This window comes from Nannospalax galili, unplaced genomic scaffold, assembly GCF_000622305.1.
Source record: "Nannospalax galili isolate Female #2095 unplaced genomic scaffold, S.galili_v1.0 scaffold606, whole genome shotgun sequence".
NCBI lineage: Eukaryota > Metazoa > Chordata > Mammalia > Rodentia > Spalacidae > Nannospalax > Nannospalax galili.
This window is the reverse complement of record NW_008355477.1, coordinates 3,405,990-3,429,455: the sequence shown is the minus strand read 5'-3', so window position 1 is coordinate 3,429,455 and position 23,466 is coordinate 3,405,990. Positions and strand designations below refer to the sequence as shown.

At 40.6% G+C, this 23,466-nt stretch overlaps 1 protein-coding gene across 4 annotated transcripts in view; it reads right to left on the bottom strand.

The window, feature by feature from the left end:
• Window positions 1–384: 384 nt before the first annotated feature.
• The window catches only part of Arhgap6 (Rho GTPase activating protein 6), a 563,361-nt gene continuing 540,279 nt past the window's right edge, over window positions 385–23,466 (bottom strand). For all 4 annotated transcript variants that reach the window (XM_008852904.3, XM_008852905.2, XM_029555998.1 and 1 more), the window contains exons 10-13: window positions 15,206–15,303; window positions 3,737–4,011; window positions 1,889–1,969; window positions 385–1,396 (exon numbers count right to left, since the gene is read on the bottom strand). In XM_008852904.3, coding sequence (XP_008851126.1) covers window positions 699–1,396; window positions 1,889–1,969; window positions 3,737–4,011; window positions 15,206–15,303 — 1,152 coding nt within the window. In that variant the 3' untranslated portion in view covers window positions 385–698. The remainder of the gene's footprint in view (window positions 1,397–1,888; window positions 1,970–3,736; window positions 4,012–15,205; window positions 15,304–23,466) is intronic.

The window sequence follows — 23,466 nt, the reverse complement described above, 5'->3', positions numbered from 1 at the left end:
TGACTATAATTTTTGTATCTCAATGCTATATAAAAATATGGCTTCTTAGCATATTCTGTTCTGTTTTGTTAGTGTTTCTCTTAGGCATTGTAGGAAGGGCTATCCCCAGGTAAAAAGCTTTGGCAAACGCACAGAAACCCGCTTGTGCATATTCTAGAACACTCTTATAGAATCTCGTTGCTTAATATATCTCATAGTGTAATATAAGTGAAGTGATTTTTTTTTAAAAAAAGAAGTTCCGTCTTTACTGTGAATATATCATATATAATCTGTTACAGAATATACAATAGTCAAAACTGAAGACATATAAATACAATTAAGCTATATCAAAGCAAGAGTTTTATATAGAGCCAAAGTGGATAGTTTGAGATTGGGTATTGGCGCGTTCTTTGTTTTTATGTTTTTTTTTGTTGTTGCTGTGTTTTTTTGTTTTTGTTTTTGTTTTTTTTTTTGTACTTTTTTACTTTTCCTAAGGCTGGCTACGCAATAGAATCCTACCATAAATGGCGAGGGTGTGGGTGCTCTGCCTCAGTAAGTGAACTCAGTTTCTCTCGTGTTGCTCTTTCAAAGTGTGAAAAAAAGAAAAAGGAGTACGTGTCCAATTGTCCATCAGAAAGTTTTTCCGGTCTGGGCCGGAAAAGTGCGTTTTGGTTTGGTTTTGGTTTTTTCAAGAGGGTGGGCTCCAGCTGCTGGCGGGCTCATACCAGCGTTTCCGGGAGGGCGTCGGGGTTGTCAGTGGACAGGAGCTCCCAGATCTGCCACCGCTCTCGCTGCCAGTCCAGCCAGTTGGTCCCCCCCAAGTTCTGACTGTCCTGCTCACTGGCTGGAAGGGAGCAGGCGCTGCTCAGTTTTTTTGGCGTGGCCTGATGCTCTTTCGAGGCCTGCTGGCCTCCCTCTTCTGCAGCTGTTCCAGAACCTTCTTCAGGCCTCTGCAGCCTCCACAGGGGAGGCTCCAGGGGCTGCTGGGCCAAGGCCACAGCAGGCTTCCCAGGCCCCGGGTAAGGAGGAGGAGGTCGCCTGTCCTCCCTGGCACTCTCCCGAGGTCTCTGGTAGGCAGGCTGGGCCCGGCTCTTCATGGAGGCCACCTGTAGCTCACCCTCGGCCAGGTCTTCCATGCTGCTTAGGGACAAGTACGGCTCAGACCTGGCCGTGGGCCGCCTGAGCCCCCTGCCACTGCCCTGGATGTGGGGAGTGCTACAGACACGCGAGACGGGAGGGGGGACACTGCACTGTGCCACGGTGCTTGCCGTCTGAGTCCTCCGAACCACCTGAGTGCCGCTGTCCATCCCTGTGGGGCTTCCCTGCCACCGAGGCCAGTTCAGGGATAGGTTCCCTTGAGAAAGGGAACAGGGACCCGGTCGCAGGGAGCTACTTTCAAAAATGTCACCATAGGAACCTGGAGCCAGGAGAGAAAGGCAAGAACGGGAATTAGTTTGTACAGCTGCCTTGAGGACCTCTACTGCTGAAAAAAAAGCTCAGCATAAGTCAGCTATGGCGACCTGAAAAAAACAAATCTCCAGTAATAAAGAAAACATTAGCATATTTGGGTGGAAAGCCTAAGAAGAGATTTGTTTGGCAGGCATATAGTATGGCAACATGTAAAAGTTAGAGAAAATTGGACTGGAGAGATGCTCAGCGCTTAAGAGCACTGGCTGCTCTTGCAGAAGACCTGGGTTCGAATCCCAGCACCCACAAGGAGGCTAACAACCATCCATAACTCCAATTCCAGGGGCTCCTATGCACTCCGTCTTTCGTGGGTATTGCATGACACGTGTATACTTACATACATGCAGGCATAACACTCCCACACATAAAATAAACAAAAAAGTTTAAAAGACAAAGTTAATTTTTACTGCACACGCAATGAAATTTTAAAATGCCACTTCACCTGTCATTCCTGGGTCTTTGGATCCACTTTTTAATGTTGAATGCCAAGTTCCCCAGATATTGAAAGGCTCCTCTGACATATCTAGGACAAAGAATACAAAAGGGTCCATAACACAGAAAAATTTAAGGATGAAATCAGTAAATATTTTCATTACATCTCTTCTTCACAAAGTAGTATGTTCAACATTGTATTGGGCAAAAAAAAAAAAAAAAGAATTTGGACTTCCTTTTCAGGAAGTTTCTTCTGTTGGAGATGTACAAAAATGCTCTTTGTATATAATGCTGTGGCGGACAGAATAAAGGTCCACCAAAGATATGTGTCATAATACCCAGAACATTCAGAGTCCATCTGTATACACAACTGAACTATGCTTCTGATGGTAGAATGACTCTCCCTTAGGACCTGGGTAAAGATGCTACTGGATTGGTGGTTTCAGACACCGAAGAAGGAGCCATGATATCAGGGCTCCAGAGCCTCTAGAAGCTAAAAAAGGGTAAGAAACATTGTTCCCTAGATCCTTCAGAACAGAAGGCAGCACTTTGCACCGATGTGATTTCTGAACTCCCAAACTGTAAGGAAGAAAATTTGTGTGTTGTTTTAAATGGGAGTGATAACAGTGATAGGAAAGTGACACAAGGGGACACGTGGTGACCACTGTCTAGGCTCTGACTATGGGAACATAGAGGTACAGGAGCAGAAGTACTAGCGATTTTTCACAATGTATATAGTTTTTGAATTTTTGTGTATTTCATACAAATACATCTTAGTCATATTTAGACCCCTCCCCTATCTACACTTCACATAGCCTGCCCATAGGATTTAATGCATAGACAATACTAGTTCTAAATTAAAAAAAAAAAAACTTTCTTAGGGACTACTGCTGCAATGGCACCATCAGATTCATTTGTTGTGTGTGTGTGTGTGTGTGTGTGTGTGTGTGTGTGTGTGTGTTCCTTCACACTGCCCTCTCGGTCTGGGCATAAGTTGTTCTGTGATAAGAGGCTATATTAGACATTTTAGCCATCTCAATTTTTTTCTCCTTCCAAGTCTGTGCTGGGATCATGACTATAACTTGAAAGAAGAGGTCTACTGAGTGTTTCCACATGTTTGACAGTTCCTGTGGGGGACCTCACATCATCCCTAGGAGAGCCTCGGGAAATCCTGAAATAGGGGAAGCACCCAGGGTAAGAGGCCAGAAGTGTACACAGAGTTATAGATCAGCCTGTGTTTAGTCCATGGTGATGCCACAGTCAGGACTGTGTATGGATTCGCTCCTGAAACCCAATACATAGGCCACTATAGCCATCTCTTAATTTTCCTGTCAGAAGGCCATAAGCCTCTGTGAAGCTCAATTACTCCTTTGATATCCTGGAAGCCAGAAGTGGCAGAACGGCTTTCTGACTCCCAGTCTAGTGCTCTTGTTTCTAGATGCTGACCACACTTGGTTCTGGCACACTGTGTTGGTATATAGTAGGTTCAGCATCTTTTCTTCATAAAAATAACAGAAGTGATATGGTGATGTCTTAGACTAGCAAACATGAAATGCATATTCATCAGGCAGGATATGGAGTCTTCCCTTGATGCTGGAAGGAAAAAGATCAGCTGGAATAATGAATGGGTCCTCTAGGGATGCGCTCACTCCTGAGAGTCAGAGGAGGCTGCGACCTTTTAACACAATGCCATCCTTTTCGCCTATCTTAGACATTCAGCAGGTACTCAGTAAATGCTCACTGAATTGCAGAAGCATCAAGAACCAGATGAGGAAATTTCCAAATGGCCCACCCTGTTGTTACATGAAACAAAAGGAGAGATGCTTAATTTGGCTGTCACCAGCCAGGCTCCAGGTACCTTTTCCAAGCCTTGGTCCAGGAGAACTTTCCCTTGACTTTGACTTTGGCGACGGCAAGTGGCCCACCAGCATATACTGTTCTGGCACTTTGTAAAGCTTCTCTGAGCCCCCCGGGGCCCTGTCCTCTTGCATAGCCAGCAGGGAGCGCTCAGACAGCACTGGGGAGTTGTTGTCATAAGGGGAGATGTCTCCGCTGGAGGCCTTGTTGGAGTCTGTAGATGAATGCCTCCCTCCCATGGAAAAGGAAACTTCCGACTGCAGCATGTCAGGGCTTCTGGCACAAGACAATGACAAGTATGTGAGCATGACCAGATTCAAACAATATGACCGTTATGCAAATGCCAATGGCAGGTGGCGAATGGTTGGACACGGGGCTGAAACAAAAAGACCTTTTGAGCAATGTTCCAACACATCTTTAGTCAATATGAATGAGTTTCCACACAATGACCACAAGATGGCAGTAAAACATAACAAATGTAGGGAGAAACAGGCGCCCAAAAAAGGAGAGGGGAACAGACGAAATAAAGATGTACTGTAGTTCCCAAATCAAGCCAGCAGATAGCAGTAAAACCTAACAAATATAACGAACCATCAACCAGATGCCTGAATTCGTTAATGTGCTGCCAGCAGAGAGCAGTAAAACCTAACAGAAAATAGGACTTAAGAGAGACCAATCTGGGTATTCACCACTGTACCCAAGGCCCTGTGAACTGGTGCCTGATTCCATTTAAAAGGTAAAGCATGGGGGGCGGGGTCACAACCTATTAAGCAAGAAAAAAATTGATAGATTGCTCTTTTGCTTTTCTCAGTCCCTTGAATTAAAAGTAATTCAGGTGAAACTCTGGTCGCAACTGTACTTGAAGTTCATTATAGCTTTAAAGAAAACTTTTCTTTTCCCTCCGAATACTTAGCATAAAAACATTCATCCTTCCAGTGATGATGAAGAAGCTACTGGAGAGAGTATGGGTTTATGTATGAAAAAGTGGCTAAAAAGACACATATATAGCGGTTATTAAGAGCCCACTGTATGTAAATACACCGAACATGATTCTGCGAGGCGCTAATGATTCTGTAGTGATATGTGGCATTATTTAACCTACTGTTAACATATACGCATGTGAGTTGTCATAGCAACAGAAAAAGCAGTGAAAATGTGAGTGGAACAGGGAAATGTCAGGAAGATGAGGACTGGGCAGAATCTTACCTGGAACCATCTTTATTTTCTACCTTCCTCAAAACAGTAGCCCTGACATCTTAAAAGGAAATGGTCAAAGGTTGATTCAAAGTTCCAGAATATGCTTCTGCCCTCCCCTCCCCCCCACCCTATTTGCTTCTCTTGACTGGTCTTTGCTTTCCTTTAGTTGAAGTTTTCAAAACAAATCCTTTGTGGTCTTAAAGAAGGTAAACACACACAGAGGAATCCTTTCCTAGCCAAATGGATTTTGGCATGCAAACTGGAGGAAGTATACTTACTCATGGGACCCTAGCTTTATCTAAGGTTTCCAGCAAGAGTTAGTACCCAGAGGAAAAACATCCTGGCATTTGTGGTATGCCTGTCACTAAGGCAGCCAGGGCTGCAGCACTTTTGCCTAGGACATTTGCTACCCACACGGAATTAATACGACCTTTCCTTGCCTCCTCTTTGAACTGATATCACACAGTCTTATGGGCAGTAGCCAGAAGACAGTTCTGAGGATGAGTTTCCAGACCTGTAGGCTTCCTGGGAATTGGAACGAAAAAATCAGAGGAGCTTAACTATTTCTGCTGCAAAAGAGGGAGGAAACTGTTTAACCACCGTATCTAATTAAAGGAGGAAAAAAGCCCTCCCCAATTCTAAGTAAAAGAACACAGAATCAAACAAATTGGATAGTTGTCATGGGATGTGGCTCTGGTTGAGAACAGTACATTCTTGAAAATGAGACGCGTCAAATCATTGAATTAACACTGACCTTGATTCAGAAACAGTGTCCTATGCTTCGGCCAAGGCTCCAAATCACATTATTGGGCTGATTTCATTGGGTTTTAGTGACTCAGTTGACCGGTTTTTTTAGTCATTAATGAAAATGTCTTAGGTCTACTGCATAAGAATAAGTCGTGGGTGGTGTTTTTGTTTTTGTTTTATCAATAATGGTGAGAACCAAAGCCTTATTTTATGGGGTATTCTAAGGACAGTTTAAGTGAGTTCACGAGCCAAAATGAATCAGTGTTTAGTCTTGGTCTTGCCTCCTCTTATTGGGAGGAGAGTTTTGGAATGTCCACATCTTAGTTCACAGACACCACAATAACTTTCATTCATGTCTTACATATTTTACCTAACATGTAGAAGAGAGGACATTCAGGACAATATTCTAAATATATGTTCAGTCAGGAGTTATGTGCATAAAAGAAAGATGCCCAGGGGAAGACATTTCTCTCGTCTTCATAGTGAGGGCATTGGACGGTTTCTATAGAGGAACTTATTTATACCCTATGGAACCATGAAGTAAATAATAAATAATGGATTTCTGTCTGCTTTGACAACTAAAAGGATCAGAGGAAACGGAGCAGTATTCAAGTCGGTATATGAAAGCTTAGGGAGTGTCTTCATATACTTTGCATCACAAATTCATTTTAATTTTTCACTCTTGCCACCTCTCAGATTACTTACTATGATACTGTCCCACTCGGCGCACCTTTTTTTCCAAGCTGCTTCAGATTTGTTTTGTGCTGATGTACAGAGAAATTATACTTAAATTGATTGTTAGGGAAATGCAGAAAAAGCAATGTGCCTTTTTTAAAAGCATTTTTTTACTTATTTTTATTTTATGTGTATGAGTGTATCACCTGCATGTGTGTAAGTGCACCTGTGTACTGTAGTGCCTTCAGAGGTCAGAAGAAGGTGTGGGATCCCCTGCAACTGGAGTTATGGATGGTTGTTAGCTGCCATGGGGGTGCACAGAATCCAATCTGGGTCCTCCATAAGAGCAGCCAGTGCTCTTAACTGATGAGCCACCTTTCCAGCCTCAGGAATATGCTTTGAAATGCCTTTAGCACTTAATAGTTTGGTAAAAAGAAAAATAAGGGCAATCAAGAATAATTCAAAAAATTAACTCATGTTGTGATAGCAGTTTTTGTCATTTTTCGTAGCTCTTATCTGATCTCACCAAACAAGGAGGATGAATACACAGTGAGTCAGTGCTCCTATCTTTTCTTCAGGTTGACTTTGCAAAATTTCATTTAGTAGTTGTGAAATGGGAAAACATGTTTCCTATGGTGGCTACATCCACATCATTTCGGAACTTCTGGGACTTCCAACAGAACGGAACACCTCACTCGTGGAGCCCAGTGCAAATTGAGCACGTGGAAGACCATGCTAAAGAAAATGACACATTTCTAGATGGCAAGAGGAGGTTCTTATACAAAATACACATGCCCCTTCTGGGTGCCAGGCTGTTGCCCAGGAAGCCAGCTTTGCCTATTGAAATGGAAGCCCCAGGATAGAGCCAGAAGACTGTGTTTATTGAAGCATGGAAGGTGATTCAGATGCATGAAGATGTTTAAGGATCTCTCATACCCAAAGCTTGCTTCCTTTCTCAATCCATACAGGTAACAGTGGGCTAAGGATCCGCTAAAAGTTCAAGCAAGAGAGAAATCTCAGATGATTGCCCAAGCTGTAGTGTTGGCTGGACTGGAAGTAAAAACAGATGGAAGCCTTGACCTTGGGCTGCCTGGGCACCAGCTGAGGCACCAGCTGAGTGAAGCGAGGTACTGTGTCCATCCCAGGCAGCACCTGAGCCACCTCTGGCATTCATGTGCTGGACTCAGATAGTGAAACGAAGTCTGGTTGTGGGGCTATAGGGAAGAAATTAGAGGTGATGGATGGAGGAAAACCCTGGAGAAGGACATAGATGAGCTGTCTCACAATACACAGGGCTCTGGATAGTGTTGTTACAGTCAGGGACACAGCCAGTGCCATCCGGTGATGAATGAGACTTTCCTTTCTCAGCCTCTGTCCATTGGTATATCCGAGTCATGGAAGGGAATACAGTATGGGAACACAAGAGAAGCAGCTTAAGAAATATATGGCATGATGCCTTAGCTTGTAATAAGAGTAAACATTGATTCAGAGTTCATCATATGACAGGCCTTGTATTAAGCTCCTGTGAACACCTGTCCTCATTTGTGATCTAAGTCTAAAAATGAATAAGCAAACAGGTAGTTGATGAAATACCTTGTCTTTTTAGAAGTCCAGATACTAAGGATTGGACTTCCTCTAAAATTGCTTAATCAAATAGAGCTCTACATTGCAAATTAATAGTAAAATACTATATTTTATACTTAGAGTTAATTGTCATTTGAAATGTTTATAGTTTTTTTTTTGCCATTTGATTTTCTTAGCAGGAATGAGAACCCAGGTCAAAAATTTTCAGTCAGATTGAGATAAACACACTCGTTGAATATCTTTGGAAAAAAAGAGCAATTGTCTGAAATGTCTTCTCTCAGATTTGCGTATAGGATCCTTCAGTTTTCACAGCACTGTTTTTAGTTTAGGGTCCTAAGTAACAGCATTAAGATATTCATGTATTTATTTACAGAAAGGACCTGCTTTGACCATGTGTCATTAAGATGAAGAATACCCTCAAAAGCATGTTGTGGCCTTTCTTTCTGTTTTGGGTCTGAACAGATGTCAGCTGGGTAAGTTGCCAGGTGACATGGCCTTGAGTCTGAATGTGCCTAGTGCTTCACTTTTTAGATTCAAGGTGCCATGCATTGAGGTTGGGAGTGTTGAGGAGGTGGGTTGCCAGTCAACATAGGTTTGCCTTCAAACATGGAGGGTAACCTGTTATTTCCCTAGACCCCCAGGACCATCCCCAGCATGCATGGCCAGTCCTAGCTAACCAAACAAACATGGGATGGACATGGATAGTGAATCACAGTCTCACCCTTAGCTGGTCCCTCCAGGTCAGGGTGTAAACACGCTGGCAGGGTACTTTGGACAGGCCTGCACTGCAGCTGGAAACACAGAACTCGTTCTGTGGATAAATGGAAAACTCCAGTTCAACCACCCTATGTGGCTCATCCAGCCCATAACTGGACTATCTAAGTTTGAAACACTCATAAAGATTTGTCTTCACCCTTGGCTCATTCATTCAACTAATAAACGTCAATCTACTGGAATTCAAAGCGTGTAAGGATCTTAGACACTGTTCATTGTACTAGGAAAGAATCCATTGCCATAGCAGACTTAGAACTATGGAGATTTCCGCATTAATCATGCTCAGGGCTGCAAAGTTTCCCATATGTAGGATCCTAGGGGATGAAAACACCCCCTCTCCAAATAGGTGCTGATGTGCATCTCACCTCCCCACAGGATAATAAAGACAGCACCTAGAGCATTTGGTGACATTTCTCTTTTCAGTTTTAGTCCTTATTAGCTTCCACCGAATAGCATTTATGGTGTGTTTATGACAGGGGAAGATAAAATAATGCTGTCTATATGCCTGATAAGAGCAAATATTTTACCAAAGTATAAAGAAGCTATGAATCGCAGTAAAGCTGTTAGAATGATGGGAGGATGTGATGAATCTCACTCCATCTGGGATTGCCTTACTGTACAAGACATACTTCTGCACTTCAGAATTCTCATTATGAGCCAGGTGTGGTGGCCCACGCCTTTAATCCCAGCACTCAGGAAGCAGAAGCAGGTGGATCTCTGTGAGATGGAGGCCAGCCTGGTCTACGTAATGAGTTTGAGGCAAGTTGGGAATGCAGGGAGATGACCCTATTTCAAAAAAAAAAAAATAGAACTTTCATTATAGAATGTCAGATTTAAAGATTTCCCTAAAACTCTAGCTGAAAAGGCTTTATTGAATGGGGTGTGTGTAATTAGGGGAGCTTAATGCGTCATGATTTCCAGGGTACACAAATGAAAGGAAAGTAGAAGCTACCAGCTACTCCAGGTCAATAGTATTCCTTGCTAATAGTCCATAGGCAAAGTCAGATTTGGGACTGTTCTGACTTGCCAAATCATAGCATGAGGAAGACAGAAATTATAGTCTTGTAACATCTCTTTAGAAGACATCATTAATGAAGAACTTCGATAGATTAAAATAAATTGACTATGTGGTATTTATTTGATAAGGTAAACAAAATGCCAGTAAATTACAAGAAAAACGTAATACACCTCCATAGTGCAGAAGGCATATTTATAATATGGATTGACACCCACTAAAAAGAAAAAAGTATCTTACAGTTCCTAAATGGTATCTTTTGAAACAAATGTAGGTCTTCATCCATGGACTTTATTTATTGCTCACCAGCCTGCTGTTTTACTGCTGTTTTTGAGAATTTCAATAAAAAAGTGTGTGAAAGCCACTAACAAAATTAATCCCAAAGAAATGTCAAAATAGACATGTTTGGATGTGCCTTTCTTTGCTCTTGCATCCACATTAAAGTAGATGCTCTATCTAGATTGCTGAATTGATATTATATTTCTGGGGCACCCATGAGGTTGGATGGAATGAAAGTAAAATTTCATTCCTGACGTTTTTGTTTGTTTCTTGTTCCTTTGAAGCTCCTGATAGTACTGTTTCCTCCTCCAAAGTTCTGGGATTACGGGCATGTGTCACCATGCTGGGCTTCTTAGGTTTTTATGAATACCATATTTGAAAACTACAAGAACTATTAGAAGTAGTTACTATGCCATAGGTAATTCTGAAGTCCATTGAGCTCACAATTTCTCTCATGAGCTATAATCTATTGATTGCTTTCATACTGATCTATGCTAAGTTCTACCAAGCATCCCTTATGCGGATTCCTGGGGTCAGAAGTACCCCGGGAAAAAAATGAAAAGGACATTCTGGTAGAAATCATTTTATGTAAGGCTAGTGTCTCTCCCCAGAACAGTAAAGATGATGGCGAAAAAAAAAAAAAAAAAAAAAAAAAAGCAAAGAAAATTAGAGATGTTAGAACTTCTAACACTATATTAAGCTTCAATGCACTATTTCTACCAAAACAATTCTACCATCATTTCAGGTTAAGTTAATTAGAAATGATTTTAGATTGTCACTTGGTCAGCAGAACCTGTCAAACTTAGCGGTTGTCTCAGTTAAACTGAGAAAAGGAAAGGCCAATGTGAAAACACGATTGAAGAGTTGCCGCCACCTGAGCCAGGGCTGCACACTTGCCCTTCACTTTGGCTTCTTTGCATGGCTAAGAATGGTCCTGTGGAAATGAAGTTGCTTTTTAGTTCCTCATTGTTTGAGGGAGACCAAATTTGATTTTGTAAAATATGATATACAATAACATTAGTGTTCATGACTGAGTTCTTGGCATCCTCTTCCATTTTGTGCCTAGACAGCTGCATCTTTTGCCTCATCCTAGTCCTGACCCGTCTATGACACCTTGGTTCTGCTTCAAGGGTCCACATTCCACTCACTTCATCCTCTTAGATTAACCTTCTATCCCCTCTCCGTATTTTGTCACATTACTGAATCAAAGGGAGGACGATCTGTTTTAAGGACCTCTGAAGGAAAGAGCATATAATTCTAATAAATACACCAGGCAAGCTATTAAAACCTTGTAAGTCTGACATCTTTGGTTCTGAAAATCTCCTCTAATCTTTCTTTGGCATTCCATTTTGGTCGAAGCTAGAATTCAAAGTAGATGAGCACAGGAAAAGATGATACGTTATCTTTTCACTCCCCCAATTCCGATGTTGCATACAGAAGGGAAAAATCTAAATCAAAACAAAACACGAAGTTCCCAAATATCATGAAATATTTGCTCTTTCAAAACAGAAATAATAATAAATGTTCTCTCGTTTCTGGTTTTACACTCTTTTGAAAACTTGTTTGTTTTCCCCTCCAAATAAAATCCAGTGCTCTTTCCACTCGGCCTCCCAGGAATCGAAAGCTTTACTTAGGTATGTGAACTGGAGGCAAGGAACAGAAGCTTGAGGGGAAAGGAAAATCAGGGGTCTGAAGTAAATAGCTTTGCTTTTAGACCCGATGCCACTGTTTTCTCTTAGGCCACATTGCCTGGTCATCTGTTATCTCATAGACATCAAGGGAGAAAAATAACGATACCTGGTACACAAGTCTATGATGAGTAGTTGTAAATGAACCAGATGGTGACCTTGAGAGTAGCCCAAGAGTAATTGTTAACATTTATTATTCAGTCATGATTAACTGAATACTAGTCTAGGAACACAGCTCTGTAAATTGCTGCTCTTTTTAAAATCTTCTGTTTACAGTAGAGGAAACTGAGTCACAGAGAGCCATTAATTAACATAGCCCAGAACACACAACTAGTACCAATAGGGTTGAATTTGGACACAGAAAATTACACTCTCGAGTTGAAACTTGTAACCAGAGTTGTAAATTACACAAACATATGTGACTTGCAGATAACTGATGTGCCATTGCAGCCAGCACCATCTGTCAGTTTGGAGTACTTTAATTTACCATCACTTTAATCTACGATTACAGTGATCTTTTGTCATTGTAACCCTTCATCGCTACTTTCTGACTTAACTGCCACCCCAAGCCTGCCATTTAATGTTATCTGCCTCATCTCCTAATTGCATCTCCAGACAGATGGCATGTTTGTAGTACTGGAAAAGTCCTAGGCCTAGCTTTCCGAATTTCTAGACTGAGTTGCATCCTCTCACATCTTCCAAGTGCACTGCAAATGCTTCCTTTCCTCAGAAGCCATTCTGAAAATTTAAGTTACACTTCACTCTTTCCTTCAAACTCCCAGTGAACTTATGAGCCAGAACCTTTGTGCTGTTCTTTATCAACATGAGGACACATTTTGAAGATCAAAACTCACTCCACCCAAGTCCCTATGGCATTGTTAAGTATGGAGTGTCCAATATGGTAGATCTGAGTCAGTCATTTGGAGACTTGGCTGCTTATTAGAATGATGTGGAGAGTTTTTCAAAATCCCTAGTGTCCAGACTGCAACCGAGAACAAAGGAACAAGTAGAGGGAGACCAACAGCTGTTCTTTAGGATCCCCAAGTGAGCCTGAGACCACTGGTCTATGTACTGAATAACTCCTCCAACAGTTCTGAATGTACTAATAGGCAGGAAATGCTTTGGTAGTTTAAGCTTTCTCTGCCCCAAGTGGGACTCACGAGGCAGTAGTAACAGTACCTTAGAGAGCTTGTTGGAAATGCAGACTTTCAGCCCACCTCTTTAATCCAACGGACTCAAAACAAGTACCCTATGAAGATCTGCTGGTACTCCATGTGCACAGAATGTTTGGGAAGCATATGTCTGAGACACAAAGCGGCCACCTACAGCTTGAGCAGTAGGACTCTCTGGCTTGAGAAGGCCGCTAAAATAAACATTTTTTTCCATTAATGTCTACCATTTTATTTCATGACTTCATTATCAGCATTCTGGACTTTTCTTTGACCTGTACCTGGTAGAAAACAAACTAACAAAATCCCTCTCTTCTCTTCCCCAAAAATCACTCTTATTAGGATAGGAACAGAAGAGACCAAAACAATTGCACAACTTGACATGGCTTAATATGTGCACTTCTTCCTTCCTAAGAGCCGAACATATTCTCGAAAATCACATAGATTCCTATGGATGGTTGTTTCAACAGTAAAATGTAGGTATCTAGTAATGCTGCACAAAAGAGAAAGAAATTAACCAATCAGAAAAAGATTCTGTGTTTTTTAAGGTATGTATTTTCTAGATTTCCTACCATATGGCACCAAAATGCTATAAATACAGCTTAATGAGGGATTTACAAATAGAAATGTCACCATGTCTCTTTTCATGCCCATGAGAGAGAAACAGTGAGTTGATTAAAATTCTGGTGGCATACAATCTGTTATGGAGAAAAGCTATTTGTTAGTTTAAATTAGAACTTACGCCTTGTTGATAGTCTAGGAAAAGTTTATGAGTCCAGTTCACTGATATGTAAACAAGACTATGAAATGCCCGTCCATTTGTATTTTGAATACATTTACTTGTAGTTCTTGGGGCTTGAATCTAAGCAGAGCATCTTACTTGAACCAGAATTTGGCTTGATATTGATTGGCACAGGCACAGATTTTTTAAAGTGCATTTGAACAGGGGATCTGATTACAAGACCTTTCCTACTCAGTTGGAATTGGAAGGAAGCTGAATTTAGCAGGAATATTAATGTAATGGCCTGGGAAGAAGGGGATTAAATAATGTGGAATTACTTTTCATTAAATTTCCCGAAATAATATAATTTTACTATCTCCTGGGAATAATTTGAAATGAAAGGTAATCAAACTCAACATTACTATGCAGAAATAACAAGTCATTGTTTCTAAAAGACATACAAATAAGTCTTACCATTGCTTATGTATACTTGGGAAAAAAGAAAACATCCTATGAATTAGGACATGCCATTGAATATAAGATTAATCTTAATTTCAAAGATAAGAAAACAGGGCAAAAATGTCTTAGACTTGTAGATTAAAAACATAACATAAATGATAATTTTGAAAGAGATCAACATCAACTTTTACTGTTCCAAGTTTAAGGTTCAATGATTTGGTGGTGATAATACTTCTGGTTAATGAGGTGATACTATTCCTTTACCTGGTTTTTCCCAATGCTTAGCACATCCATACACTCTCCTCTCCAGTAACTGCTGGGATTAAACATAAAGTCTGACTACTGTAAAATTTCTGTGTGTTTTTAGGACCAAAATTGTGAAAACCATAACTTAAAACATGACCTGCATTTTCCTCATTGAAAACTTGGAGACCAGTTCTTTCTCATCTGTGAGCTGTAAAGGATGAGGGAGCTGGAAAAGTATACACATCTCCTTTCCAGGGGGTACCTGGGCCTTAGGAAAAGCTCACCTTATACTTTGGCAGTGGATTGTTTCCACTGGTAAAGTTGCACAAAGAATACTTCCTAATGCAGGCCATGGGGCATTAAACAGTTACAAAGACCAACAAGCATGCCCAGCCTTTTGACATTATGACACGACATTGTCACACAGGACGTTGTCACCTACAATGTTCATGGTCAAGAACAACACAATTATGTCATTCAGAAAACATCGTGATGTTTTCAGTAAGTTTAGGTTGTGTTGGGCTGCATTCTAAGCTACCATGAGGTGCAACATGAAGTGTAAGTCTACAGGTTGAACATGCTTTCTAGAATCACTGATGTATTTCATACTCTCTTGAGCTTCTTGCCAGTGGTTTAGCACATTTCCTCCCAATAAGCCCAGCCTAAAGTTTCTGAAGGTGCTAGAGAAAGTTCAAAACAAACAAGAAAAGTCTGGTAAAGTGGCTTCTAATTTGGCAAGTTAATAAGATAAACATTTTCTGGTGGGGTGACCAGATTAGAATTGCCAGAAAGTGACCAAAATTCCACTTCTATCACTTTGAATGGAAATATGTCAAAGCTTCTAATTCTTTAGAAATGGAAACAGACATCAAAGCCCCCAGCGTGATTCTAGAAATCGGAAAACTGGAATACTCACGATGACTGGGAAGCCTTTCTTCTGAGCAAGTAGTCCACGACATCTGGATCAGTCTCTAACAGGCTGATCAGCACTTCATTCTGGAGATCTGGAGGAACCTGGAGGAGTCAAATGTTGAGGCATAAGTGAAATCATCTGCCAAAGATGCAAAGAATGGCCTCAGCAACTTTATTCTAGTCTACACTGAGACTTCTAATTCGTAAGAAAGGAGAGCAGCTTACTAATTGAAGCCAAACATATGCCAACCCACGCTACAGGCTTAATTCTCAGGACAAAGTAGATTATCAGGTGGGAAAATGTCACCCCCTCATATGCCTGGACATACTGCTTCATCATTTGAATCCGTTTGCTGCTGAGACTAGATTTTCTTGGTTCAGAGGAATCAAACTATTGTGGTCAAGAGGAATGGGATCCATAATTTACTATCCAAACAATACTTTATAGACTTCATATTTTGAATTATGGTGAGACAATGGACATATGACTATCTTGAGAGGTTCTGGAACATATCATTAAGAACTCAGGCCCTTGAGCCAGATTCCCTAAATTCCATTACACATTAGACACAGAATCTTTAACAAGGTAGACTGATTAAGGACCTTTTAAAATTTCAGTTTCCTCATATGTAAAATGGGACTAACACCAATCCCACAAAGAGTTTCTAAGGTGATTAAATGACTCATTTTGGATTGAGAATTGGCAACAGTAACTGGTCAATGGTAAACACTCGAAGAAACAAGCAAAGCTGGCATCCCGTCTGCATATGCCCTGATGATTCAGTGCCTGCCTTTCCTCCTTCCTTGCCCCCTACTCCATCGACAAATGTTCCTCACTTCATAATTTCACAGGCATCCACTGGAACGCTTTAAATGATCACGTTTCTCTAAGCCTAATCCACTGTGCATTAGAAGATGGTCCTAAGTCAGTTCTATGGTAATGTTCTGTGGTAGAAGATTGAACCCAGCTCTTAATGACAGTTTTCTAGTCTGTAGACACTGCTAGCTCAAGCAGAAGCAACTCAGACTACTGGGGGAAAATAAATTTTTCTCACATGTAGGCCCAGAGAGGAGCTTTCACAACCACAGCGACAAGTCTTCTGAGAATAAGTGGTTGGTGGAAAAATTTGCCTCCTGCCTCTTGAAGAACTCAATTGTTCTGGAGTTCCGAGAAGCTGGAAACAATCTTATTAACAAAAACAGGGATGAGAAAGCAAGGAAACGCTTTCCTTCCCTCATGAATCTGTTCCTCCCACCTCATCTTGACTCTTCATGGATAATATTGCCAAATCTTAGCCCTATACCTCAATATTGCAGAGGTGAATCATAGCCTCTCTGTGTCCTGCCCCTCCGAGTCAGAGTGGGCTGTGGGGGTGGAGTTAGCTTGACTTCCTCTCCGTGTCTTACTTCCTCCTTCCCCTTCCATCGCAACTGCTGTGTCCAAAGTTCAAGCCTTTGTTACCCGTTTGTAATGCTCATCTGTTAGCCCTTAGCACCCTCCATTACCCTTTTTTAAAATAAGAGTTTTACCCTAAGTCCCCTCTTGAAAACCAGTTACTCCCCAAGTCTTGGTGCAAGAGTAAAGTATGTACCCTAATGTAAGTTGACCACTCATTCCATTTCCAGAGCATTATCGCTACCAGAGAAATGGCCATGTGGCTCCACTAGAGGGAAGAGAAAGCCATAAGACTTTCTCCAAGGCTTCTGAAGGAGAAGAGATGGGAGGGGAAGAGATAGAGATAGAGATAAAGATAGAGAGAGAGAGAGATCTTGAGTCCTGGGTTAACCTATGCTTGGAGGCATACTTGATTTTCAACTTTTCAGCCATCTGAACACCCAGATTCCTTAAACTAGTTTATGTTTACAGAGGAAAAGAAACATACATACTTAATGAGCCTTGCATGTGTTAGCTTGCTAACTTGCATACTGTTTCCTTAAAAAAATGCAGGGATGTTCTCCATATGGTTGCCAAATACTCAGAACTCTTGTCAACCCTACAGCTGAAGCCCTCCCCTTGTTTGCTCTCCTCAGGATGTAGTTCCTGTCTTCTCCCCTGGCAGTGATCCCTACTATCCTCTGCTTGAGCACCACTGTGCTTTCCTCTCCGGCATTCGCCCACCTCCATTCTTTTCATTTATTACATGGATACGTGTTTATAATCAATAATTACAGACTGCCTCAGAAGGAAGGCAGTCTGCAAACCAAACAAAAAAGATCTTTGTTGTCACGGAGCTGCCAAGGAATATAGGAAGATGAGCATTAAATAAATGTACAAGGAAAGCATAACATGGGTCCTGTAGAGAAAAGCAGCAGAGATGGGGAACAGCGAATGCTGGAGGAGGTGAGATTTTAAATAGGATGATCAGGTCACAGGAACATGACATTTTAGAAAAGATGCAAAATTTGAGAAACTCATACCAGGCACGAGGAAGAAATTAATGCTAAAGGTCTTGAGTCAGGAATAGCTAGAGATTAGTGAGGCTGTGACAGAGTGAGGACGAGGTGGGTGGTAAGAGGAAAGCAGGTAGCCAGCGCCTGTGGATCATGATTCAGACTTCTGCGTCTTGTTTAAAGCCAGTGGCGAATCACTAGAGATTTTGAGCTGATGACTAACAAAATTTATCACTCTGGCTTCCCAGTGGAAAGTAAATTGCAGGGGAAATTAGGGGTAAAGCAGGGAGGACTGGGGCAATTGATGGGTCCCGAGCAGTATTGATTGTAAAGAGAATGAGAGGCAGAGGGAGAAAAGATGGCTTCAACTTTTCTAGCTTGAGCAACTATGAGGAAGGGGTTGCTATAGAATGACTTGGAGATGCTGCATTGAGGTGAAGGCTGGAGGGAAGGTCAAGAGATTGGCTTCAATATAATAATGTTGAAAGGCCTGTGAGACAGGAAAGGGGAGGTATCTAGTAGGTAGCTGGAAAGGAAATAAGGACTTGGGGTTTGAGAAGTAGGTTCTGGTTGGACATAGAAATATGAGAGATGCATTTAAATGGCATTTAAATCTATGATAAATACAATGACTGGAGACTTAAAAGGGAAAGAGAGGAAAGGGAACATATAAATTTTCCTCTCATACTGTATTGGATAAGTTCAACTATTCAAAACTGATCTTTTTACTGTATGTTCCAACCACCATGGTCTAATAAGCATATGCAATTTTGTCTATTTTGAAAAAGCCATACCTAAAGGGTGAAATGAGAAAGAAGAGAATAATACTTTTTATTTTTCTACATTTAGTGTGTGTGTGTGTGTGTGTGTGTGTGTGTGTGTGTGTGTCTGGTTCTGTGTTCGTATGTGGGTGAGAGGAGTACATGGCATGGCACACGTTTTGAGGTCAGAGGATGATTCATTGGAGTTGGTTGTCTCCTTCTACCATGTGGGTCTAGGGGTCAAACTCAGGTTATCAGGCTTTTGCAGCAAGCTTCTGTATACACAAGCCATCTTGCTGCCCCCAAGAGGGAGAAACTTTTTTTTTAGTGAACAGCATCTGGGCATTGTGGCACACATCTGTAATCCTACACTTCAGAAGCTTAGGCAAGAAGGCATGAGTGTGAGGTCAATGTGGGCTACATAGTGAGACTTTGTCTCTGTGTCGAAGAATCAAGGGTTGGAGGTAATTCAGTGGAAGAGTGTTTGCCTTGCATGGCAAAGGCCCTGAGTTTGATCCCCAGCAATGAAAAAATAAATGAGCAAAACAAAAATAATGAAGGACAAAAATGTATATCTTGAACTAATTTTCATAAGAAACATCCAAGAGGAAATTAGGAAAAATGATTGCCTATTCATATAGTTAATTGAGTTAAAAAAATTTTATGCTTAGATATACACTACAAATTTGTGCTCCAAGCACCAATCTGTTCCCACTGAAAAATAAGCAAGAGTAGATGTCCTTTGAAGTACATCCTTTGAAGTGACACTAGCATCACAATGCTAAGTCTTTGAGAATATATGGTATGTCTAATAAATTATCAATGTAAATTATTAGAATAACTTGAAGTTATTAGAAGAGGTTACAAGAAGTGTCACTATTTAAAAGATAACTTTCCATACATTTTCTTGAACAATCCTGTCACTAGTCTTGTCTGCCAAGAAATTATAATTATTGAGGGTTATTTTATAGAGCATACATGACTTTTTCTCGGTAACAAATGCAAATAAAATGAGTCAAGGCTATAAATCTATATATAATTTCTTTTTAAAAGTCTCATGATGCCATTTTGTCTTGGAGACACTATTTACATATACATACAATAATATTTCAAATGTGCTTCTACATTTAAAAGAAGAGTTGATAGTATTTTTCCATGTATTATGCAAAACTGACTGTAGTGCATAGAATTCATTAAATTATTTTATTTAATTTCACCTTTTCCAGAAAATGATTTAAAGAAACTTCCAAAATGTATATGATAAAACTGCAATCTTTTTTCCAGAATGAATGGTTCAGAAAAATGGATCTAGTGGGAAAAAGAGGTAGGGAAGGACAAATGATGCCTGGAATTGATTTTTTAATGTTCATATAATAGCATTTAGTACTCTTTTCTCATGACTCCTCTTTTTCTATAATTGTGCATTTCATCTGCTATCATTAGTAAAAATTAAAACTATAGGCTCGGCTTAATTGCATGAGCACTCATTTTCTATTCATTCAGGTACTTAATAGAGAAACAAAGGCTAAGTAGATAAGATAACAGGAAACAGAAGCTTAAAGAAGTCAGTGGTATCCAGAATTCCCACTCTTGAAAAGGTGTACTGAAGTGAATGCTCCTTGCTTTGTTTCTTTATGATTTTCCTCAATTAATAACAAATGCATGTTTATTTGAACCATTCACTGTTCACTTTTGCTCAACTTCTCAGGGGTTGAGATGCAGTCTAAAACTTATCTGATTGAATCCAAAGCCCTTGAGGTCCAGTTCTAGCTGTGTTGCTTCTAACTAATGTAAACTCAGACACATCAACTATCTTATTTAGGATTCTGTACTTGCATCTGCAAATCTAATACGCTTACCCTACCTGTCTCATATTCCTTAATGAATAAATATAAAAATATCAACAAATTTGAAAATATCTTCTTTGAAAAGAGGGCTAGTAGTAAACAGTTTCATTAGAAATATATGAAATAAGTTAACCATTTAAAATAAAAATGAAAACATAAATATCATGGAGATGGATAACATTTGTCATGCCATTTCTTTTTTTCTCTGTATGTGCACATAAACATGTATGCACGTATGTAGAGGCAAAAGGACAACCTTTGGGAGTCTTTCTTTCGGAACTCTACACTTTTTCTTTGAGACAGGGTCTCTCATTGGACTGGAGATCACTAAGTAGACTAGGCTGACTGGCTAACCAGCCCCAGATTTGCCTATCTCTGCCTTCCCAGCTCTGGAATTACAAGGGAGAATTTGTACTTGTCTTTTTAACTTTTAATGGGGATTTTAAGTATTGATCACAGACCCTTATGATGGCACTGAAAGTTCTTAACTGAACTATCTTGCCAGTCCCTACTTTGTTTTTCTTGACTGGTAATCACCATCTCTCTGTCTCTTTCTGTCTCCACTGGTCCACAGAGAAGAATCACTCTCTTTTGTATACCACTTGTGGCCTATACTAAAGCTCCTAAACTGGTTCTGTTGGCCACTCTTTTCTATAGCTAGGCAACATCATACAGAAGTTCCCAACTAAGTTATGGGAACTTCTCTGATGTCTATCTCTGAACTTTTAGAGTTACAGCATTTGACCTCTGGGCCCCACAACTGTAATGATCTTGAGGCAAACTCTTGCATACTCCCTCTTCTGTTTCTTCTCTTGTACCTCAAGACTTCCTGCTGGTACATCCTCAGAGGGCAAGTCCCTGAGGGCAGTTATGCTCTCACTTGTGGACTTGGTACCTAGGCAGGCTCCTAAACTAGTTCTGTTAGCCACTCTTTCTTATAGCTAGGCAACATTATATATGCCAATCCTCACCAAGCTCCACAAAGCACCAGGCTTCTTGAAAAGGTTTTCTTCCACATTGAAAAAGAGAGCCTGGTGTGGTGGTGCATGCCTTTCCCAGCACTTGGGAAGCAGAGGCAAGTGGATCTCTGAGTTTGAGGCCACCCTAGTCTACATAGCAAGTTTCAGGCCAGTTGGGGATACAGGGAGACCCTGTCTCAAAAAAAAAAAGATAGAAGAAAAAGAGATGCATGAGAGGAAATGTCTTTCATTGTCAAGCAACCCTATAGGTAGGAATGAAAAAAAAAAAATAAAAAAGAAAGCAGCTCATAGTAATTCTTCACTTAATTCATTGCTTTCCATGAAAATCTCAACTGGATTTTAGTCAACAATTTGATAATTTTAGATTCTTTTCTAAGGGTACCATTTATGGCTGTGTTTATCTGGAGACTCAATTCTTTAGACTTTAATATGTTCTTTCAAAGCATAATATTATTCCAAAAATCTAAAGAACGTTGTACTCTCTTGCTTCAGAGAAAAAATGTAAACACAGCACATATGAAGGAATAAAACTGTCACAATTAAAATCTACCCTATCAAATTAAGCATGAAACCTTGAATAATTGCCTAGAGTGCTATGAGGTGATTTATACGGTAAACCACCAAGAGGGAAAAATCTTTCAAGTTTTCTCCATTTACCAAGTCACCATAACAAACCATTAAGTGCTCCTTGAAGAGTGATCCATCCCTACTGTACATGCAATCCATAATTTTGCAGTTGGCCAAGAAGGATGCTTTGGCATTTAAAACTTCAATATTCCCCAACAAAAGTAAATGTCACTGGAAATCATGATGACACACACATTTTACTTAACAAGCAGACTGAAATAATTCAATTTGGCTGCTAATGATTGCAAAAGCTCAAACAAGGGCAAAATCAACCTGAAAAATTTCTGTGGCTCTGTTGTGACAGGTGATTTAATATCTTAGGAGGATCTGAGAGCATTTGGAAGTTAAGATGAACAAATATGCCTTTATTTTTGCTTTGTCATTTTTTTTAGATAGTTTCTCATGTTGCATGTAGCTCAGCCTGGCCTGGAACTCTCCATGTAGCCAAAGCTGGCCTCAAATTCAGAGGAATTCTCCTACCTCAGCCTCCTGAGTTCTGAGATTACAGGCATGATCCACCACTTCCTGATTTCAACAAAAGTTTCTGGAGGGAATTGGGTATTTGAGGAACTGTATTGAAATAACAAAACAGAAGAGCCCAAGCTTATGGAGTTTTCCTCAAGGATAACTTAAGAAGAGGAACAATAACTAGTCGTGCTCCATGGCAAGAAGTGAAAGACAATGGAAACAGCTTAGGAGTAATATCCTTTGGTTCTCTCCCACCTGTGTATGGTCCCAATAGAACAAGTGTTCTGTCTTTGTAGACAGGGACAGGTGAACAAAGCACCAGCAGGAACTGTCTGTTGATCACACCTGCTGACTGGAGCATCATGTTGGAAGGTGCTTTGATTAGTCTAGTGGTATTAATGTTGTGAAAGTCTCTATTATTCCCCATTTTCTCTTTGCTAACAAATGAACTCCCAATGTGAGATGCTATATCAAAGTGCCTCTTTTTCTGTGGAGAAGCATCATGGTGGAGAAATGTTATTCTCTTCATCACTTGGGCATACAGACTTGTCTAAATCCTCATAGAATGGTGATATGATTTAGAGATACTGATGATGTACATAACTAGACCAATCTCTGGCATACAGACTGGTTCTCTTTATTAGAAAGGAAATGGAAGTCAAATACAATTATATTGATATATTGCTAGTAGTGGTTTCTTGTTTGATGACTTGGATGACTACTTGACTCCTTTTGACTTCGCATGCATGAGAGGTTCTTTAAAAATGCAATTCGTGGGCTGGAGAGGTGGCTCGGTGGTTAAGAGCACTGACTGCTTTTGCAGAGGACCTGGGTTCAATTCCCAGTACCCACATGGTGGCTAACAACTGTCCATAATTCCAGTTCCAGGGGAATCTGATGCTCTCTTCTGATGTCTGAGGGCATTGAACAACACGGGTGCGCTTACACACATGCAAGCAATACACTCATACACATCAAATAAAAATAAATACGATTAAAAAATGTTAATTCACACCAGGGTACAAAGAGAACACAAAGCAAAGCTTGGCTCTCCAGCTTGGAATCCTCACCACAGCTTTTGACCTTTGCTCCCAGTCGTGCTTATTTGAAATTTCCCAAGTGCTCTGAGTGAGTCTTCGGCTTGGGCTGACAAGCAATGGAATGGAAGCGTGCTGCCTTTCCCACGTCTCC